Raw genomic sequence first — 18,211 nt, forward strand, 5'->3', positions numbered from 1 at the left:
GCTTGTTTGTGGAACAATTTGATGTTTGTTGATGTATGTATGATGAAAAATGGACAAATGGAAAAATTGAGTTATAGGATCCCCCATCAGTTTCCTGTGCCTTTTTACAATACACTTCAGCAGGCAAGGCTGCTTTCTCACCTACATTCTATGTAATGACTAGAATTTCTTGTGCTTCAAAAGGCCACTGTTGAATCTGGTGGGACTCAGAATTGTTTTGTTGAAATTGAAGAATTGCAGAATTGAATTGTGGTTTTATTTTTGCATAATTTTACCAATTGGACCAAAAAAACCTGCGTGCAAACAAAAAATCCAGTCCAGAAGTAGTTGAATTTAGATAGAAGTTTACAATCTTGGCAGAAGAAGGACCTTAAGATAAAGGTAGTTATAGGATTAGGCATTAGTGGTTACGGTAAAGGTACAACTGTTGGTCTAGTTGATAAGCCCCAGAAAGATTCCACAATGCCTAAGATACAGGGAGAAAACAGAATTTGACCATTTTGTAAGCAGATTGTGTTCTTAGTCTGCAGGCAGTTCCCTCTAAATAGGACTGTCCAGGTTTCTTTGCAACAAACAACAGATGTGCTAAACGCAGACCTTGAGATTACTACAGGTCTTGTAACAGTGTTTTTAATACCAGGCTTTTCATGAGACTTTTGGGGTTTGAATTACAAAAAATTACAAGTCATACAACTCAGTGTTGCAATTAGTCGCCTCTAAAATGCGCGAGTTCAGTCTAAGGTCAGGGCTTCACAGGCACAGTTTCTGAACTATCTTCTAAGTACTGTGAGGGTCTGTAAAATTTCAGATCCAGACCTTTCCCAAGAGTTTGAACAAAAAGATGTTTCAGACATAAAGTTGAAGAAAAATGACCATGAAAACATAACCACCCATAATATTTCTATCCTGACTGCTTGCTGTTCTGAAGAGGCGTCATGCCACAGCATTCAAAGTCATCACTCAAATATGAACCTGGTTACATTTCTGAGTTTCCTATTTTACAACTGATTGTTGATAAATATAGTTGATAAATATAGTATTTAGTATAAATATGGTTATCATACATCTTTCTTTGTCTTATAACTTGTCTTTCTCTTGGCTGCAGGTGGCTGCATGGGCTCAGAGCTGGCATTCCTGCTGGAGCCTATTGATGTAATTGCAGTGAGGGATCGCCCACTCATGCTGGACTGCCAGGTCCAGGGTGACAAACCAATCATGGTAACGTGGCGCAAGAACGGGGTGCCTTTGCCCACCAGCCCACGGATTAAAGTGCTGGCGAATGGCACTTTGTTCATCCAGAGCTTCCAGAAACGCAGGGAGGGGACTGAAGCAGATACGGGCGAGTACGAATGTGCTGCCCAAAATCGCTATGGCATGCTGGTCAGCCGCAAAGCCAGAGTCCAGTTGGCATGTAAGTGTTTAACCATACTTGAAACATGGCATGTAATTCATGTCCAAATTTTAGTCAGAGACAAGAGAAAATATAGGAACTAGTATAGTTGTCTTATTCCTAATGAGCAGAACAAGGTTGTCACTGTGATCATCAGTCACATCAGAACATAATGAGCCCATCAATATGAGATTCATTTATGAAATTTGGAGATACGGGAACAAAATTGAGTTTCTTTCTTGGGTTAATGCAGTGTTCATCTGTAGTTGATCTGTCAAAAGATATATAAGAGTAATTACTAGTTTCCTTTGAGTTCCCCAAACACTTTCCTACTACAAATGTTGGCCAATAGGTTGCAACACAGATATTTCTTCATTAATGTGATTTAGATGTGAAGTTGCAACACTCCAGTTCTTCTTTCCTACTTACTTCCTTCTCCCACAAACCTAAACCTGCACAGAGAGCAGATGATCTCTGACACGTGTCTCCATGTGTTGCCTTTTCTGTGCCAAAACATCCCATAGCATTGTCAAATGGTGTTTCATGTGGGGCACACCAACATAAAACTTGACAACCCCTTTAGGACTCTTTGATCCTTTGTTGTTAGAGGGAAGAGGCACCCATATCTTCAGCATTCACTAAAACACATTACAGTAGCTTCTCATTATGGAAAACCTATGTATTACACTGCATGTGCACAGGCAACTGTGTGAACATGAACCAAATGTACACACACACACATACACACACACACACACACACACACACACACATACACACATACACACACACACATGAAAAATACAAGCTTCCCTTCACTACCCCCACCTCTTTGGTCAGGCCAGGGGTTTATGTGTAATCAAAGAGAATTATGGCTAACTCAGTGTGGTCTAAGTTCATGCAATGAGTTTCCATGGTGATGCTCATTTGCAGACCCCTCTGGTACACATGTTGATAATGGCCACGAGGTTATTAGGAAGTGTGTTTGTGTGTGTGTTTGTGTGTGTGTGTGCATGTGTCTGTGTGCAGAATGTGTCATGATTTACAGTTGCAAATACTACACTTTATTTTTTACATGGATAAGGTACAGTGGTAGCAGTGGTTAGCACTGCTGGTTCACAGCTAGAAGGTCCACAAATTGAATCCCTGGGTCGACTGCGGCCTTTCTGTGTGGCGTTTGAATGTTCTCCCCATGCTTCCATTGGTTTCCTCAAAGTACTCTGGTTTCCTCTCACAGTCCAAACACATGCATTTTAGGTTAATTGGTGACTCTAAATTGCCTGGAGGTGTGAATGTGACTGTTTTTCTGTCTGTGTTTATCTCTCTGTGTTGGCCCTGAGATAGACTGGACCAACGACAGCTGGAAATATGCATAATACAGGATAAGTGCTTACAGATAATAGATGGATGTATGGAAGGTAGCTAAAGTAATTCTAATCCGATTCAAAATACTAAACCAAGTAATTATATGTAACACAAAGGCTGGAAATGTCCTCTGCATCTAAAAACCTGGCATAACATACTAGTAATAATTACCTGTCATTCACGTTTTCAAATAACTATTAGTAGATTGGCAGTGTCCCTTTAATGTTTCAACACGAACCTTCCTCATTAAGGTGTTGTGGGGTTTGCTCCTCAGCTCTTCCAAAGTTTCACACCCATCCAGTTTCCATGTCAGTGGATGAGGGAGGCGTCGCTCGTTTCCAGTGTCAGATCCATGGAATTCCGGAGGCCAATATCACTTGGGAGAAAGATAGAGTACCACTCAACCCGAGTGACAATAGGTAAGACCATACACACAAACACTACAGGTATGGTAAATAATGTACTTGACAGCGTTTATAGTATGTAAATAGCTGTCAAGCTGCCACTGTAAAATCTCCGCTATCACCATTTACCATAAACTGCAGCATGTTACAGCTTTCTTTCTCTCAAATTATCAGAAAACTATTATCGTTCTATTTCAGTTTTTTGTAAGTCAAGGCTAAAAGCTAAAGTTATATTTATACATTTTTCAAACTATCACGAAACATAATCCAGACTTCCACATTTCACCTGTGCCCAGTATTTTTCCAAGACTTGAAAGATATGTTCACGACATCTGTCTTAAAACAACCGAACACTGAAACGTATGAAAAGTATGAACATTTGTTCATACTGCTTATTAAAAGATGTTAGTGTACTTTTATTGTCACTTTTGTTACTTTTGGTTTCTTTACTCAGAGTGATGAAGCTCCACATTTTAATTCCAAATAAGTGTCAGACATTAGGTTCAGATAAACATTAAAAAAACATGTGTTTAAAAACAGGGACTACAAACTGTGTTCCCATCACTTCCATTCAATGTGCTTTAAAATGAATAAAATGAAAAACTCACGGCAAGCAAGAACTGTTTCAGTGTTTATCTGATGAACCCGATAGTTAAATTTGGCCTAAATTTTTGTTTTTGGTACTAGAAGCAGAGCTGGCTGTACTCTTGTTGTTTTCAACTTGTGGTTATTTTTCCATCAGAACTTCTCTCAATAACATTATCAAAATGAATTAAACTGAACTTACAACAGAAACAACCTTAACAACGAACCATAAAACACTGCATTTAATCTTATTCCAAAGGACCATTCCAGCTGTGAACATATGAAGGTTACATAAATCCACAGAAGGATACACAAACTGAAGATCTCTTCAAAGCCACAAAATGAACACTAATGTTTATAAATCAAAAGTGTGAATCAGATACATAAAGTTCAATTACACTTACACTGTCAACATTATCTAACTGGCAACTGACTGTAACCTAAATGAATCCCTTGTGTGTGTCCAGGTACACTCTCCTGCCAATGGGTATTCTCCAGGTGACAGGCACGAGGCGGTCAGATGCTGGAGTTTTCCGATGTGTTGCCACCAACCCAGCCAACACTCGCTACAGCCATGATGCTGTGCTCAATGTCACTGGTAGGTGGACACGCATGAAACACGTGAAATACTTAGGGGCTTTATTACATCTGGCCCAAGCTTCATTATCCATGGCCAAATCATCTGAAGTAAAAAAAAAAACTTTGAAAAGTTTTTTTAATCATGTATTTAAAAATGTACAGAATGAAAGTTTAATTTCATTCAAGGATATGTCCTCGCCAGACTAGAACCATAGGAAACAAGTTGAAAATAGGTGCCTGATATTAAACCCGCATTGATCATTTGTATTTGTGTATTTTTCATCTCATTACCTTATGTGTCTGTTCATCCTTGCAGGTGGAGTTCCCAGAATCTACAAGGAGCCTGTCATCCTGTCCGGTCCACAGAATCTGACCATCACTGTACATCAGACAGCCATCTTGGAGTGCATTGCCACAGGGAACCCAAAGCCCATCGTTTCCTGGAGCAGACTTGGTACCACTTGGAAATTCTAATAAAATTTAGATTGGAGCATAACATAGGTCCATAACATGGAGTCTTTTAACTAACTTCCCAAACTGCCTCTGTACCTCTCTGACCAACAGATGGGCGCTCCATTGGAGTGGAGGGAATCCAGGTTCTGGGCACAGGGAACCTGATGATCTCAGATGTTTCCCTGCAGCACTCTGGTGTGTATGTGTGTGCTGCTAATCGGCCTGGTACCAGAATGAGACGTACTGCACTGGGACGACTCGTGGTTCAAGGTGAGATCATGGAGAAACTGCTACTGAAGTGTTCTTGAACAGAGCCCCTTATTCTCTAGTCTATAAGGTGTAAATTTTGGAGCAGGGACTCTTTTTTTAGTCCATGGTGATTTAAAACTCACTTGACTGTAGACAGTGATGCTTCCAGCAATAACCACTTCTTGGCAGACAGCTCAGTGAGACAGTTTGAGTCATTGTTCAGACCATGGTAAGTGGCTTCACCTCCCAATAGTTTGCATTTCTAAACAACTGTTTATGAACTGATGATCTTGAACTCAGCAGTTGTTTAGAAATGGCTCAAAGAGACATTCCTGTAAGTTTAGCATCAGATCTATTGAGGTGCTTGGACTTTCCCACTTTATTTTGTGTTGATGAATCCAAACAGTTGCTAAGGGCCTTGGGCATTGCAAATTAAAAGACATTTGAGCACCACTAAATGATTAATCTATGTTGGTATTTTTGAGCCTGTGGGGACTCCAAATTCTCGCTCAGCAAAAGAAGAAAAGTGCTAAGGTATCTTTTAAGCCCAACATTTCCATGTTATTATAAGTGTAGGTAAGAAGATGACTTGGGAAGCAACTTTTCAGTTATATTTTTTCCATACAAACATAGTCTAGCCCTTATTTCATGTGCTGAGTAGGGAAAACATGGAAAAAACAAGAATTTTTCACACGTTGGACTAGTCCTCGATATGCTATGATGTGATATTTGACCACAGGAGTCACAGAAGGAAAGACTGAAGATACACTACAGATAGAGTACATCTACTCCAGCCAACATGCAGCCATTGAACTAGTCTGTTTGAGCTGTGTGTGTGTGTGTGTGTGTGTGTGTGTGTGTGTGTGTGTGTGTGTGTGTGTGTGTGTGTGTGTGTGTCCAGGCACTTTATTAACTAGCTGTAGTAGTGAAGGAAAGGGTCACTAACAAAGCTCCACCCTCTCCTCTCACCTTTGCCCCTGGCTGTTTAATGGAGGGTGGAGGCTTGGAGCTTGAGCCAGCTGTGTGGTGTACGGTGACACTTTTGGTGTGTGTGGGTGGAGGGTTTTCTGTGATGCAGACTCATTCATCAACCTGCAGATGTCCATGCTCTCAGTCCATTTATATTTCTCACAGTCATTAGCTGTGTTTTAATTGGCTGACCGGAGGCAAGCTCCCTTAGTAGTGTGAGTGTTGAATGGCATGGGAGTCTTACTATAAGGCTTTGGTTTTCTGTTTCTGTGGTTACCAAATTACTCAGATTAACTTGTAAAACATGACATTCTACAGTACATGTTTTTGATAAAATGACATATATTTTGACATTTACTACAAGTTTTAATATTTACAGCTATTGTAGCAGCTACAATGCAAAAATGGTTCATATATTATATTTATTTGTAAAGTTGTTCTTTAGGTAAAGGATCTAACTATGACTGTACATCAACTCAATGCTAATCTGTGAGAACAAAATGAAGCACGTTATGTAGTTTTTTTGTGGATCACTGACATAAATCTATATCCTTATAAATTGACTTGACATTCATCCATCCATCCTGTGTGTCCCACTCTGTGACTGGATCAATCAATAGTTTCCCCTTTGAGTCTCCCGCAGTGATTGGCATTGTCCCTGGTGTAGAGGTAGGGAGAAGGCGCTCTAATCTCTAATATATTCATTAATTTATTGATCAGTTTAGTGTCTTTTTGAGGTTGAAAGAGAACAAAGGAGGATTAGTTAATTCATGAGTCTAAAACTGTGGTAGTAAAGAGGCAGGATTAGCTCCAGAAATGATGATTTTTACTGATTGTTTTTTATGAAAATGTAAATGTAGGAAATGTTGATTCAGTTTATTTTGTATATTCTATTTGATGTATTATTACATTACATCTCAAATCTTGGCACATTATATGACAGGGTTAAACTAATGGTGCTTTAAAACCTTTTATTGATCTGAATATGTCTGAAATACTTTAGCTATGAAATGTATACACATATGGGCTCAATTATTAGTTTGGTCTTGTGGAATAGTTTTTTAATGTTTGAAACAAGAAATCTTGTTGTGATTTCTCCCAGTTCAAAACAAGATGGATATACTGTACAATTACTGGTTTTCAAATAATTAATGAACATGATTTTAGAGGCATGTTTAAAAATCCTTAATTTTGTAAATATGCGTTAACTGTACATTAGTTTGCTCTGTTTCTGATAGTATGGGGTACAGCCATGATTAAATATACCGAAGCCAAGTTCACTGGAGATAAGTGTGACTGGCTGCTGTCTGTTTGTAGATTTGTAGACATTTAAAGTTTCAGGATTTGTCTGTTCAGTCATGGTCAAAGTGAAGGGACAAAGAGACAATATACATAGAGACAAAACGTGCAGAAAGACTGCACAGTCAATGCAGGTGGGGGTGAAGAATGACCTGCAAACTCTGACCTCTGACCCCTGACCTTGACAGGAGGATCCAGGGTTTATATCTGTGAACAGTTGGTGTGAGGAAGCAGGCGGTGGAGTCAGGATAAGCAGATAGGGAGGTGGATCGAGACGGGAGGTGTGGTCTCAGGGTTAATTCGGTGTTCGAAGATGGATTGCATCCAGGGTTTTACCGTGTGGAGAGAAACACAAAGGATGTTCAGCCATTTTGGAGAATGGTGCGTTAAATATCACCATCTCTCCCTCCCTCCTGTCTTCCTCCTCACTTTTGTTCATGTTGCCCAGAAGAGACGAGTTGCAGATCTTTTATCATGCAGATTCCACTGAGGGCTTCAGTGAACTTGTCACATTTCATATGAACATCAGCACCACAGTCTTTCCCACACAGAGCAGATGACACTGTGCCACATAAGTTCTTTTTATAGGGTGCATTAGTCAAAGTATCCAAAATATAAATTGGCTTACACACAAAGATAGGTAAGCCTAGATATGTTCAGTGCCTTTTCTAGCAGTGCCCAGATGTATGCAATCCCCCCATACAGGCTGCAAACAAAAGAAACTAAATGTAATAAGACATATAGGGTGAGGTGAAACTCAAGGTCAACAGAATCACTGATCGATATGGAGTATGGATCATCTGAGGACACCTGACACCTTCTAACAATATAGTTGTGGAACAGATGAAGGGGTGGACAACTATGTCCCATGAGATATAAGGACACCCACACCCCCTTACACACACACACACACACACACACATTGAGGAGAGAGAGAGAACAAGCTTTAGCTGATGAATATTCTGACAAAGACAATGTAGGAAATAGTGAACCTTAATTTTTTTTATCACATTGGTGTATTTCCACCATTTCTTTACTCGAATCAAATAGATGATGCATTCCAGTGTGTGGTACTTTACTTACAGTATTATGTCCCTTTATTTCAATGTTTCAGGAAAATTAACTTTAAGAGACATTAAACTGTAGAGAGATAGCTACTCTATTACTATCCAACCAATAAACCGCTGGTAATAGTAACTATAGCAACACTTTGTGCAGTGTTACCAGGTGGTCCTCACTGGTCAAACTGAACGTTGTTTTACTTTCTGTGGCATTCTCTGGCTGAAATGGTCATCTTCTTGACCCTCACACCCCTACAGCTCTTAGCTGGATGGTCTGAAGGGTGTGGGGTCACAGTGAGTGTTGAGGTCAACAGATCCATCAGATTCTGAGCAGGGGTTGGCTATATGCCATTATGTCACAGTATAATGGTATTGTTTCTTGTTGTCTGAACCTTGTCCCTTCTTTACCTCTCTACTTCTCCTTAGCTCCTCCTGAGTTCCTGCAGTGGCCGCAGTCAGTCTCCAAACCAGCAGGGGGCAGTGCTGTGTTTACCTGTGTGGCCCAGGGTGTCCCTGAGCCTCACCTAATCTGGCTGAAGAATGGCAAGGTCCTGATGCCCGGAAACAACGTCAAGCTGACCAACAACAACAGGTAGGTGACAGCAGTGATGCACTATGATGTTACTTTTACACTTCATGTACCACAAACTGAAGAGAAGATTGGTTTCAATCTTTAAAATCTGAAATTAATTACTTCACAGTAAAATTTGAAGTCTATATTAACTACAAAATTAAAGTTATATAGTTTTACTTTAGTTTTACTAAAACCAATTTACGGTCAGTGCAGTAATTCAGTGCAGTGGAGTAATTCCTCCAAAAGTAACTCTGAAAGAATAAAGTAGTGAGACTAGTTTAGGCATAAGAAGCAGATTACAAACACCTGAGCAATAGTTAAATCATCTGTAAACCCACTTTCTGGAGGACTCTCTCTGAAATAGTACTGTACTCTGAAAAGCCACATTTGACATCCTATAGCCTGCGTTTAACAGCTGAACCACACGGAGGCATCAGTGGACAGACAGTGGAGAGGGAGTGTTACTGTGTCTGTCTTCATCAGAACTTCCATTATGGGAACATTAAATTGTGTCACTGAGCTATTTTCAAATAGTTATCTGTTCTGTTTGAACATGTGATTTCCATGTTAACGTAAGTAAAGCACTTTGTGGTCCAAAAATATGTATGACCTATAAGCTGTTAGAAGCTAAAAGCCATTACTTTCTCAGTATATCGAGGGTCAGTAAGCTTCATATTAAGCAGTATCATAAATATGCACTCTATGTATAGTAGTCTGTTGAAAGTCTGCTGGTTTCTGTGGAGGAAGGAAAATATGGTTATAGACTGATCCCTGTGTACTAATGCAGTGTAGTATTTTTTATTACATCTCCAACCAAATTTAGGTAAAATACCAATATCTTGCCTGTGAGTTAGTGTTACATGTTACACCTACAAACATTTATTTGCTGGTTGCTACTCACACTTAAATGTAGGTAGAGTGTTGATGACTATAGCGTAACAACTGGAGATTTAAGAGGAAAGAAGAAATAGTTAGTTAAAATGAATGGGACAGTGTGTAGCTGTTCTCTCTTTTAATGTTCAGTACTAAATAATCCTTTACGCACCTGGACAATGGTGTCCTATGATGATCTCAAACACAGGGACAGTTACTCAGTTTACTCAGGTTGTGGTTGAGCCTCAAACAGCAGTAGTAGCTGCAGTGGATAGATGTGGTAGGAAGGAAAGGCAGCACCAGGATTGGAAGGATTAGTATTGGTGTAAAGTATTGTATTATTAGTAGTAGTAAACGAGTGTATGCTGTACTAAGTATTTTCTTATAGATATTATTACTGGGAATTGATAATTGACTGTTGTGGTGGTAGCAGAACAGAAGTGGTGGTGTTAGTGGCTGAATAAGTGCCAGTGAAAGTGTAGTAACAGTACAACAGAGCAGGTAAAATTCCAAAGGTATTACTAGTTGCACTAACAGTAATGGTTGTTCACTGTCCGTTTTTTACCAAACATTTCCACCACTTACTGTGGCGTGATGGTCAGTGAAGTGACACAGCTGTTTTATACGTGCAGCACTCTGGCTCTGACCCGCATCAGCTCAGAGGACGAGGCCATCTACCAGTGCATCGCTGAGAACAGTGCTGGCACCAACCAGGCCAGCGCCCGTCTGGCTGTGGCCCATCCTAAAGACCTTCCCCCTGCCCCCCAGAGCCTCACAGCCAACGTCCTATCCACCAATGCCCTGCAGATCACATGGAACCAACCACCCACCAACGTCACAGACGGCATCATTGGATACGTCCTGCACATCCGCAAGATAGGAGGTGAGTATCTGAGCAAACACTTAGTCAGGGTTGTCTGTAGAGAGACCTTTACTGCAAACTGCAAAATGTTTTTTTCTAATAGTTACTAAGTCTAAATAATTATAACTATGTGTGTGTGTGTGTGTGTGTGTGTGTGTGTGTGTGTGTGTGTGATTCAGAGCCTGACAGTCTGGAGCTGCAGGAAGCTATAAGTAAAGGCACCTTCCAGCATGATGTGATCAACCTGGAACCAGCCACCACTTACTCCCTTTACCTGAAGGCCTACTCTCCTATGGGAGCCAGCCAGCAGTCGCACACTGTAGTAGCTACAACACTAGGGGGTGGTAAGGACACGAGACACTACTGTAGTAAAACATGAAAGTTCCCCTCTGCTCACTTGTTTCTTTTTCCATCTATCCAAACCTTATCTCTTCTCTTATACTGGTACAGGTCGTAAGGGTTTTCAAGCCTGTTGATTCTGTTCCTGTGATAAATATGTTATGACACAGTAAATGTTATCAGTCACTCTTCCACCAAACTTTTTTTTGTGTGTGTGTCACTGATTAGACTATCAATTTAGTACTATTCCAGAGGACAGGACCATATTTGAGTAACACATTGATTTATTCAGTGTCTCTATCTATAATTCAACTCATATTGAAAAAGGTTTAGATTTCTGGTTGCAGACATGAATGAAACCTCTTCAAAACCTGATTTCTGTTTACTGTGAAAAATCAACATTCATTTGTAAATACTACCAACTGTAATAAAAGTGCACATTTGCATCACATTCTGAAAGTACCTAAAGTAAAATTAGTTATTATGCAGAATTATATCTAGTAGTCATATGTAGACATTCTACATGTTGCAGCTGGGTAAAGGTGAAGCTGATTTGAACCAACTGCTTCATCCAGAATAATACATTCATTAGATTATTTTTTAGAATGAAGAATCTCAAGAGTTCCACCTGATGGTCAAAGAGCACACTATGTAACCTAATGTAAGATAGATCCATATTTCAAGTTAGCAGCCTAACTTTAAATGTGGATCTTTAAACATATCAGCCAACAGATATGGTGGATTTGGTGCAAAAACCTGATATTAACATAATGAGTTGTTACATGTTTATACAACTATGAATGATACCTGCATCACACAGGTGTAAAATGAAATTGACTTGCTATGACATAAAAGCCATCATGCTTCAATTGGATCTTTCATTAATTTGTGTCATTTATTTTATTATTCATCATGTTTCTATATTTTTTATTGCCTGCTTTCAGCTGGCCTCTCATCACTCTCTCTTTCCTGTCTCTGCTCCCCTTTCAGTGCCGACTGCTCCCACCTTCTTCACCAAGGTGGTGAACACAAGCACCATCCAGGTCCTGTGGGAGCTCCCCAGTAAGGCTGGCAAGGCTGAGGGCTTCAGGCTGTCCTACCGCAGGGTCCCCCACGGCCACTTCCAGGGGCCCATCCAGCTTCCCTGTCACATCAAGACCCACACTGTCTCTAACCTGGGTAAGTGTGTGTGTGGGTGTGTGTGTGTGTGTGTGTGTGTGTATACAGATCAAATTTTCAGAGATGATTATTGGAGTACTCAGATCGTTTATTTAAGTAAAAGTATCTGTACCACAGAAATACTCTGTTATAATTAAAATCAAAGTAAAAGTAATTAAAAGTATTAGCTCTAAAAAAACTTGAAGTTTCAAAAGTAAACATAATCTTCGTGCAGGAGTCTTTTCGCACTAGTTAATATGGTATAATTGGAACATGATTTTTTAACCAGCTTATCCACAATTTTAATTTTAATTTTTAATTTGATTAACTTATTACAAGCTTATGAAAGTCTAATTTTTTGCTGTATTTTGTGTTTAGAATCTGATTCCGACGAGTAACTACTGTAACAACTCCAGTATTTGCCTCTAACATGTGTAGTAGGTGTAGTAAAAGATGTACAAAGTAGCAAAACAAGTGGAACAGATATACCTCAAAATTTAACTCCTGACCTAATCTTTAGTCAGGAGCTCAACCCAGACCATCTTAGAGTCTTCTTAGACAAATTTCTCTCAATCTTCCGTATTTTCTTGTGTCAAATTACAGAGCTCTTTGCCTGTGTTCTGTCAGAAAACCACCCCCCCTGTGCATCCTCACATGGTTAAATTCTGTCTTGACTAAGAGTAAACTTTGTGCACCTTTTCTCTTGAGTGTCTCAAACAGCTGCTATCCAGTGAATACAAACTATCGGTGCTATCAGTGAAATAATCATAAAGGAATCTTAAGATGAATGTTGCAGAAAAAAAGAATGAGTTCATAGTATAAGGCACAATGAACAGCAGCTTTAAAGGATCATTTTTACAATCACAGATGCTAAAATCAGCTCTGATTCTTCTCTACTCCTGTTTTATTAGTTTTAAACCTGCAGACTGGATCAGTATTTTGCCTGTGCCATCAACATCTGATATTGTCTAAAAACTATTAAAACACATCCAAACAATCAAATGTGAGTAGAGAAGAATCAATGTTACTGTAGTTTTAGTGTCTAAGTGGTGGCTTCGGATACTAAGATTAATTTAGAAAATTGACAACTTTATAACTTTAACTTTAAACTGATGTTTGGATGTAGTAAAGAGGTTGAAGGAGAAGTTTTGAGAAATCCAGGAAGCCAAGATATTAACAAATTGACACTTAAAACTGTTATAATGTATAAACTATAGATGTTATAGTTGCATTTATTCCATTTAATCCAGTTTACCATCTGACCTCCATCCCTGTGTTATTAGTACAGCAGCTCATGTGTGGGTTTTGTAGAAAGGGCTCACAGGGCCATCAACCACACCTCATTCCACTTTGAAACACTGTTGAATTCCTGACTGATTTTGTGTGGGTTACTTTTGTTTCAGAACCCGGGGCAGTGTATGAAGTCGAGCTGGTGGCCTATAATGGAAATGGGGAGAGCGACTGCTCCAAAAGGCTGGTGTCACTGGCAGAAGAAGGCATGAGTGAGCAAAGTACAGGTGAGCAGGATCGCAGTGTGGCCTAAAAAACAGTACATATGTAAATGCAGGGTCCAAATTGGAATTAGTAATATCATATTGTCAAAGACATTTAAAAATTCACAAACCAGGCTGCAGTTGTCAGTGAAATCTATTGTATTAACAGCAAGATCTTAAACACTGGGACCATGATTCTCATTAGTGCTGGGTTTGTTTCCAGGAGGCACTGGTCAGTGTCCGTGCAGAGATGGAGAAGCCTCTCTGGGCAGCATCGTCATCGGCATCCATATTGGTACCGCCTGCATCATCTTCTGTGTTCTTTTCCTCATGTTTGGATACCGTCGCAGGTAATTGTTAGAAATTGTTGTTCAATTATACCGTTTTAAATGACGGTATGCAACTAGTTCTTATCATATACAGTAGGACCTTTACAGTTGTTAGCCTTAATTTAGCTATGCTAATGTAAAATTGGGTAGAACCTGTACTCAGACCTGGAACCTGTTTGAAGTCTCTTTTGCAGTAAACGGACTCAGGACAGCTGGTCAATACCGAGGGACAACACAGGACACAATGGCAACCCTAAAGAAGGAGCAAACCGTCCCAGAGTAGATTCAGTGCCTCAGGTAGTCACTCCCAGCATGCTGGTTGAAGCTTGTTCAGATTTGTTTAATTACTTCAATTATTACCGTGACTTTAGTTACATTACCACGTACGTAGTCTGTAGTGACTTGCAGTGAAGTATTTTTTTTTTTTTTTAAATTACACAATAGGTTAATGGTGTCTCTTGTGTATTTCAATGTAAAAACACAGGAGCCACACTCCCTTGTGCTCATATTCAAAAATCCTTTGGATGCTCAAGTTTGCAGTGGTTAATAACCTGCCCTTTGCACAATCCATATTTTTTCATCATCAGTATGGTGAGATACTCTTTTGTTTGTTTATGACCACTGTTTATCTCAGTGGATCTCATCCAGACCATGTAAGACATAAACCCAGAAAGTCTGCAGAGTGCAACAAACTGGACTCAACAAACTTCATCAACCTGATGAAGCTTTCTAGACTTTCTGAAATTGAAAATTTGCTGGAATAGCTAACTTTCTCTGTGTTTATTTCAAGGAGGTTCAATACCTCTTTGAATCTCCTGTATTCTACCAATATAATCCTTGAATGAAAACTAATTCCTTGTCTTTCTTTTCTCTTGTGCCCTTTTGGTCCTGCTGTTGTGATCAGGTGGTCTATCCAGGGCAATGCCAAGTCGTCATTGAGCAGCACTCATCGGGTTTGCCGAGCACGGGCACTAGCTAACACTGGTCATCTCCTCATCCCCCTCTCCATCCACTCTCTGCTAGTCACATAGAAAACCAAAACCCCAGTCAGTCATAGTTTTCGTCCCCAAAACCTGCTGCTAATTTCCTGTTAAGAGCTTTCATAAAATTCTGTCAGAATGCTGGAATTAGGAGACATCCTGCCCCTTTGTTGCCCCACCCCAATGCCTCCACCCCTCAAACCAAAGTTTATTGCCTTTATTGCATGTGCCCATGTACATGTAGAAAAAGCCTTCAAGAAGAATTGCCACTTCAGATTTGGCCATGTCACATTTTTTATGTGTACACCACAAGAATGCATGTCACCTTTCCAGTTGGTGTCTGATCCATAACCAAAATGTTCTTCTTTTCAGAACACCCCTGGTAAGCTGATATGTAAAGATGTGCACTAAAGTCCTGAAAATGCCAAATGAAGCCAAATATTGTTGCCTGACTGTGACATGCCTATTACTCTGTTGTGACAGAACTCATGACTTTGCCTTTACTTCCTCTGCAATAAGAAAAGGAAGAAACATAGCGGCCTTTGCAAATGCCTTATGGAGGTGGAGTCTGATTGTCTGTGATTGTACAAGCCATTTAAAAAACCACATAAACAGAAATGTCTTACTTAACACTGCATACCTGCAAAGAAAAGCTACCTCAGTCTGATGAGAATGTCTAAGAAGAAGCATAGATGAGGCCAATGTTAGCCTGATACTGCTGCTTGTACTAGCCTACCTCAGCCAAAAGACCTATTCGTTTTAGCCTCTGTACTTCTTTGACCAGTGCCAGTGCTAGTGTACCGTGCAGGCCACCAACCAGACCAGTCGAGAGTGCTCACAAGGATGACTACCTAGGAGAGCATAACTGTGGGAGAGCCTGAGGTCCATTGCTACAAGACTCACACTTTACTGTACTGGAGATCGACAAGAGCTTGAATAACCCAGGTCCCATTTTATTTCCATCCACATGCCCACTATTGGTGGTTATGTTCAAATCTTCTGATCTGACATTAGCAGATTTCAGAAGCAGAGGTGCTCCTTTTTGTAAGAACCATGGCTTCCAAATATCCACAGTGTCCATCTCTAACGACATATGTGTAGAGGATGTAGCTCATGGAAAATATGAACAAACAGTACTTTACTAAGTTTTAACATCCATTAATTTTTTTCTATGATGTCTATAAAAAAGCAAGTTCAACGAACTGGAAACTTGTTTGATCTGCATGAACCTGATGGCATACTGAAGATAAGCCAAAAAAAGGCAGTTTGAGGACATGCCGCCAAGTTAACTCTCCAGATGCCAAATAAGTTACCCTGGGACCTCGATGACACTGAGTTGGTGGGAAAAAGTGATACTTGCCTGGATGCACTGATGAGGCTCATGTTTCACCTTGTCAGCCTATCCAAAAAGTTGAAAACCAATGAAAACCAAACTGAGTGATACCCAAAGATGTAAACATTTGATGGTTTTCTTTCTTTTCCTTTAAAAATAATTTTATTAGAGTTGTTTGAATGGGGTCACCTGTGTGTAAAGTGCTTTAACTGAACCCAAGCCAAAAAAGTTTAGCTCATGAGTTTTTTTTCTAACTTGATATCTTTTACAACCTTTAATTTGGAATTCGTTTTAGGTGCACCCCTTCAACTTAAAACTCTATTTTGTTGATTCTAACGTTCAGCTTTTAAAGAGTGACCAAATGAAGATGTCAGATATTTTGAAAGACTTTGTATGTCAATATTATAGGGAATAATTGCTTTCTTTTTTTTATAGTAGACTTCTTGCCAAATGTTTAGCTATTTTGAAGAGTTACATAACCAAAAGCCTCTACATTTTAACATTCATAGAGTTTTACACTTCCCCATAACCAAAGCACAGAAATATTGTTGTAAATGTGATGATACAAATGTGAATGGCCAAGAGTAAGGGTACCTTGAGGGCAGAAGCTTTAAGAAAGAGTCACAAATTGAATTCCAAATGTTGCACACATCAGAATACAGCGAACTACAAACTTCAGCTAAAATTAAATTCTATGTTAAATTCTATTCTTTAGTTTATGGTTCTTTATTGTTCTTCTTCTTAGTAAGATGCTGTTGAAATTTTGGAACATGGAATTAATGAACATGCATTAACACAAAAAGGATACTAGGGAATAGGCCAAGAGCCAATCCAACTACATTATCACATCGTACCAAAATGCCACATATCAAATGTTGCATCTAACACAATAACCCAACAAATATTGACCATTATTGACCAACTTTCAGCTTGTCTCTTGAAGGGTCACCACACCAGAACGTGTTCCGCACGTTTATTTGTCGCGAGATTTTAAGCCGGAAGCCCTTCCTAGTGCCACCTTCACATTTTTTTTAATCCAGGCTTGGGACCAGCACCAAGGTAATGACACTTCCTAAGGCGTCAAATTGTGGTGCTTTTTTGACAGGTGCCTTTGGGTGTCACTACAGGACACTCCAATGCCACCCTTTGATGCCACAGGAGTGACTTTATATACTTAACTTCACTTCATATAGTACATCATTGTTTTAGGCCTCAAAAATTGAACACCCGGATTTTCTTTGTACTACACTGAATGCTCAGTGTTAATTATTGATGCGAGTAGGTACTGTAGGCGTTAGCATGCAATGCAAAGGAAATGGACAAAGTGGCACCTGAGGAATGAGAACTGGCTGAAATAGCTTAATTAATAGCTGTAACACATTGAAAAAAGTGAATTATCTTAATATCTTAATATGCATTTGAAGAAGCTTCTATATTATTGACCAGGCTGTGTTAGCTCAAGCTTTTATGTCCTCAAGGTTCTCCTTAACCTTTTCTGAGTGTTAAAGTATTACTCCAGGCCAACCAGTATGAAATAAGGACTTCCTCCATTTTACCTACTGAAAGGTGTTAAAGTAAAGCATTACCAAAAAGTGAATTTTATATGGAAGACCTAAAAACGTCAATGTGCTTTTGTAGTATGAAGTGTGTAGTGGTTGAACTAGTTTTTAAACTAGAAAGAATTTGTTGCTTCTGTTTGGAACGATTCATTTCTCAGCTTCTTTTCATTTGAGTCTTTTTTCTTCCTGCTGTGCACAGGAAAAGTTGCCAAAATGAATGTTTGCTTTTTTTAAAGTTTTATTATTGTTATTATTATTATTAGAGCTGAGAATACTGTGATTATTTCAAATAATTTCTGTTTTGACATTTGTAAGAATGATATGAACGTTTGTTACTTTGTGATGGTCTTTGAGCCA

General features: G+C 39.4%; 1 protein-coding gene across 1 annotated transcript; it reads left to right on the top strand.

The window, feature by feature from the left end:
* Positions 1–1,113: 1,113 nt before the first annotated feature.
* si:ch211-57n23.4 (immunoglobulin superfamily DCC subclass member 3) lies at positions 1,114–17,982 on the top strand. The gene is made up of 13 exons (XM_067481937.1): positions 1,114–1,411; positions 3,030–3,174; positions 4,212–4,342; positions 4,640–4,777; positions 4,888–5,046; positions 8,781–8,946; positions 10,434–10,684; positions 10,843–11,007; positions 11,993–12,181; positions 13,564–13,677; positions 13,877–14,003; positions 14,165–14,279; positions 14,887–17,982. Exons 1-13 carry the CDS (start codon positions 1,114–1,116, stop codon positions 14,959–14,961), a joined length of 2,073 nt encoding a protein of 690 aa, XP_067338038.1. The 3' UTR covers positions 14,962–17,982.
* The last annotated feature ends 229 nt before the right edge of the window (positions 17,983–18,211 follow it).

Source organism: Channa argus, chromosome 1 (genome assembly GCF_033026475.1).
Source record: "Channa argus isolate prfri chromosome 1, Channa argus male v1.0, whole genome shotgun sequence".
In the NCBI taxonomy this organism is placed as follows: domain Eukaryota; kingdom Metazoa; phylum Chordata; class Actinopteri; order Anabantiformes; family Channidae; genus Channa; species Channa argus.

Coding starts and splice junctions, on each gene's coding strand:
- si:ch211-57n23.4 (XM_067481937.1), top strand. CDS start 1,114: ATGGGCTCAGAGCTGGCATTCCTGCTGGAGCCTATTGATGTAATTGCA. Junction 5,047..8,780: donor GGGACGACTCGTGGTTCAAG/GTGAGATCATGG, acceptor ACTTCTCCTTAG/CTCCTCCTGAGTTCCTGCAG. Junction 11,008..11,992: donor AGCTACAACACTAGGGGGTG/GTAAGGACACGA, acceptor CTCCCCTTTCAG/TGCCGACTGCTCCCACCTTC.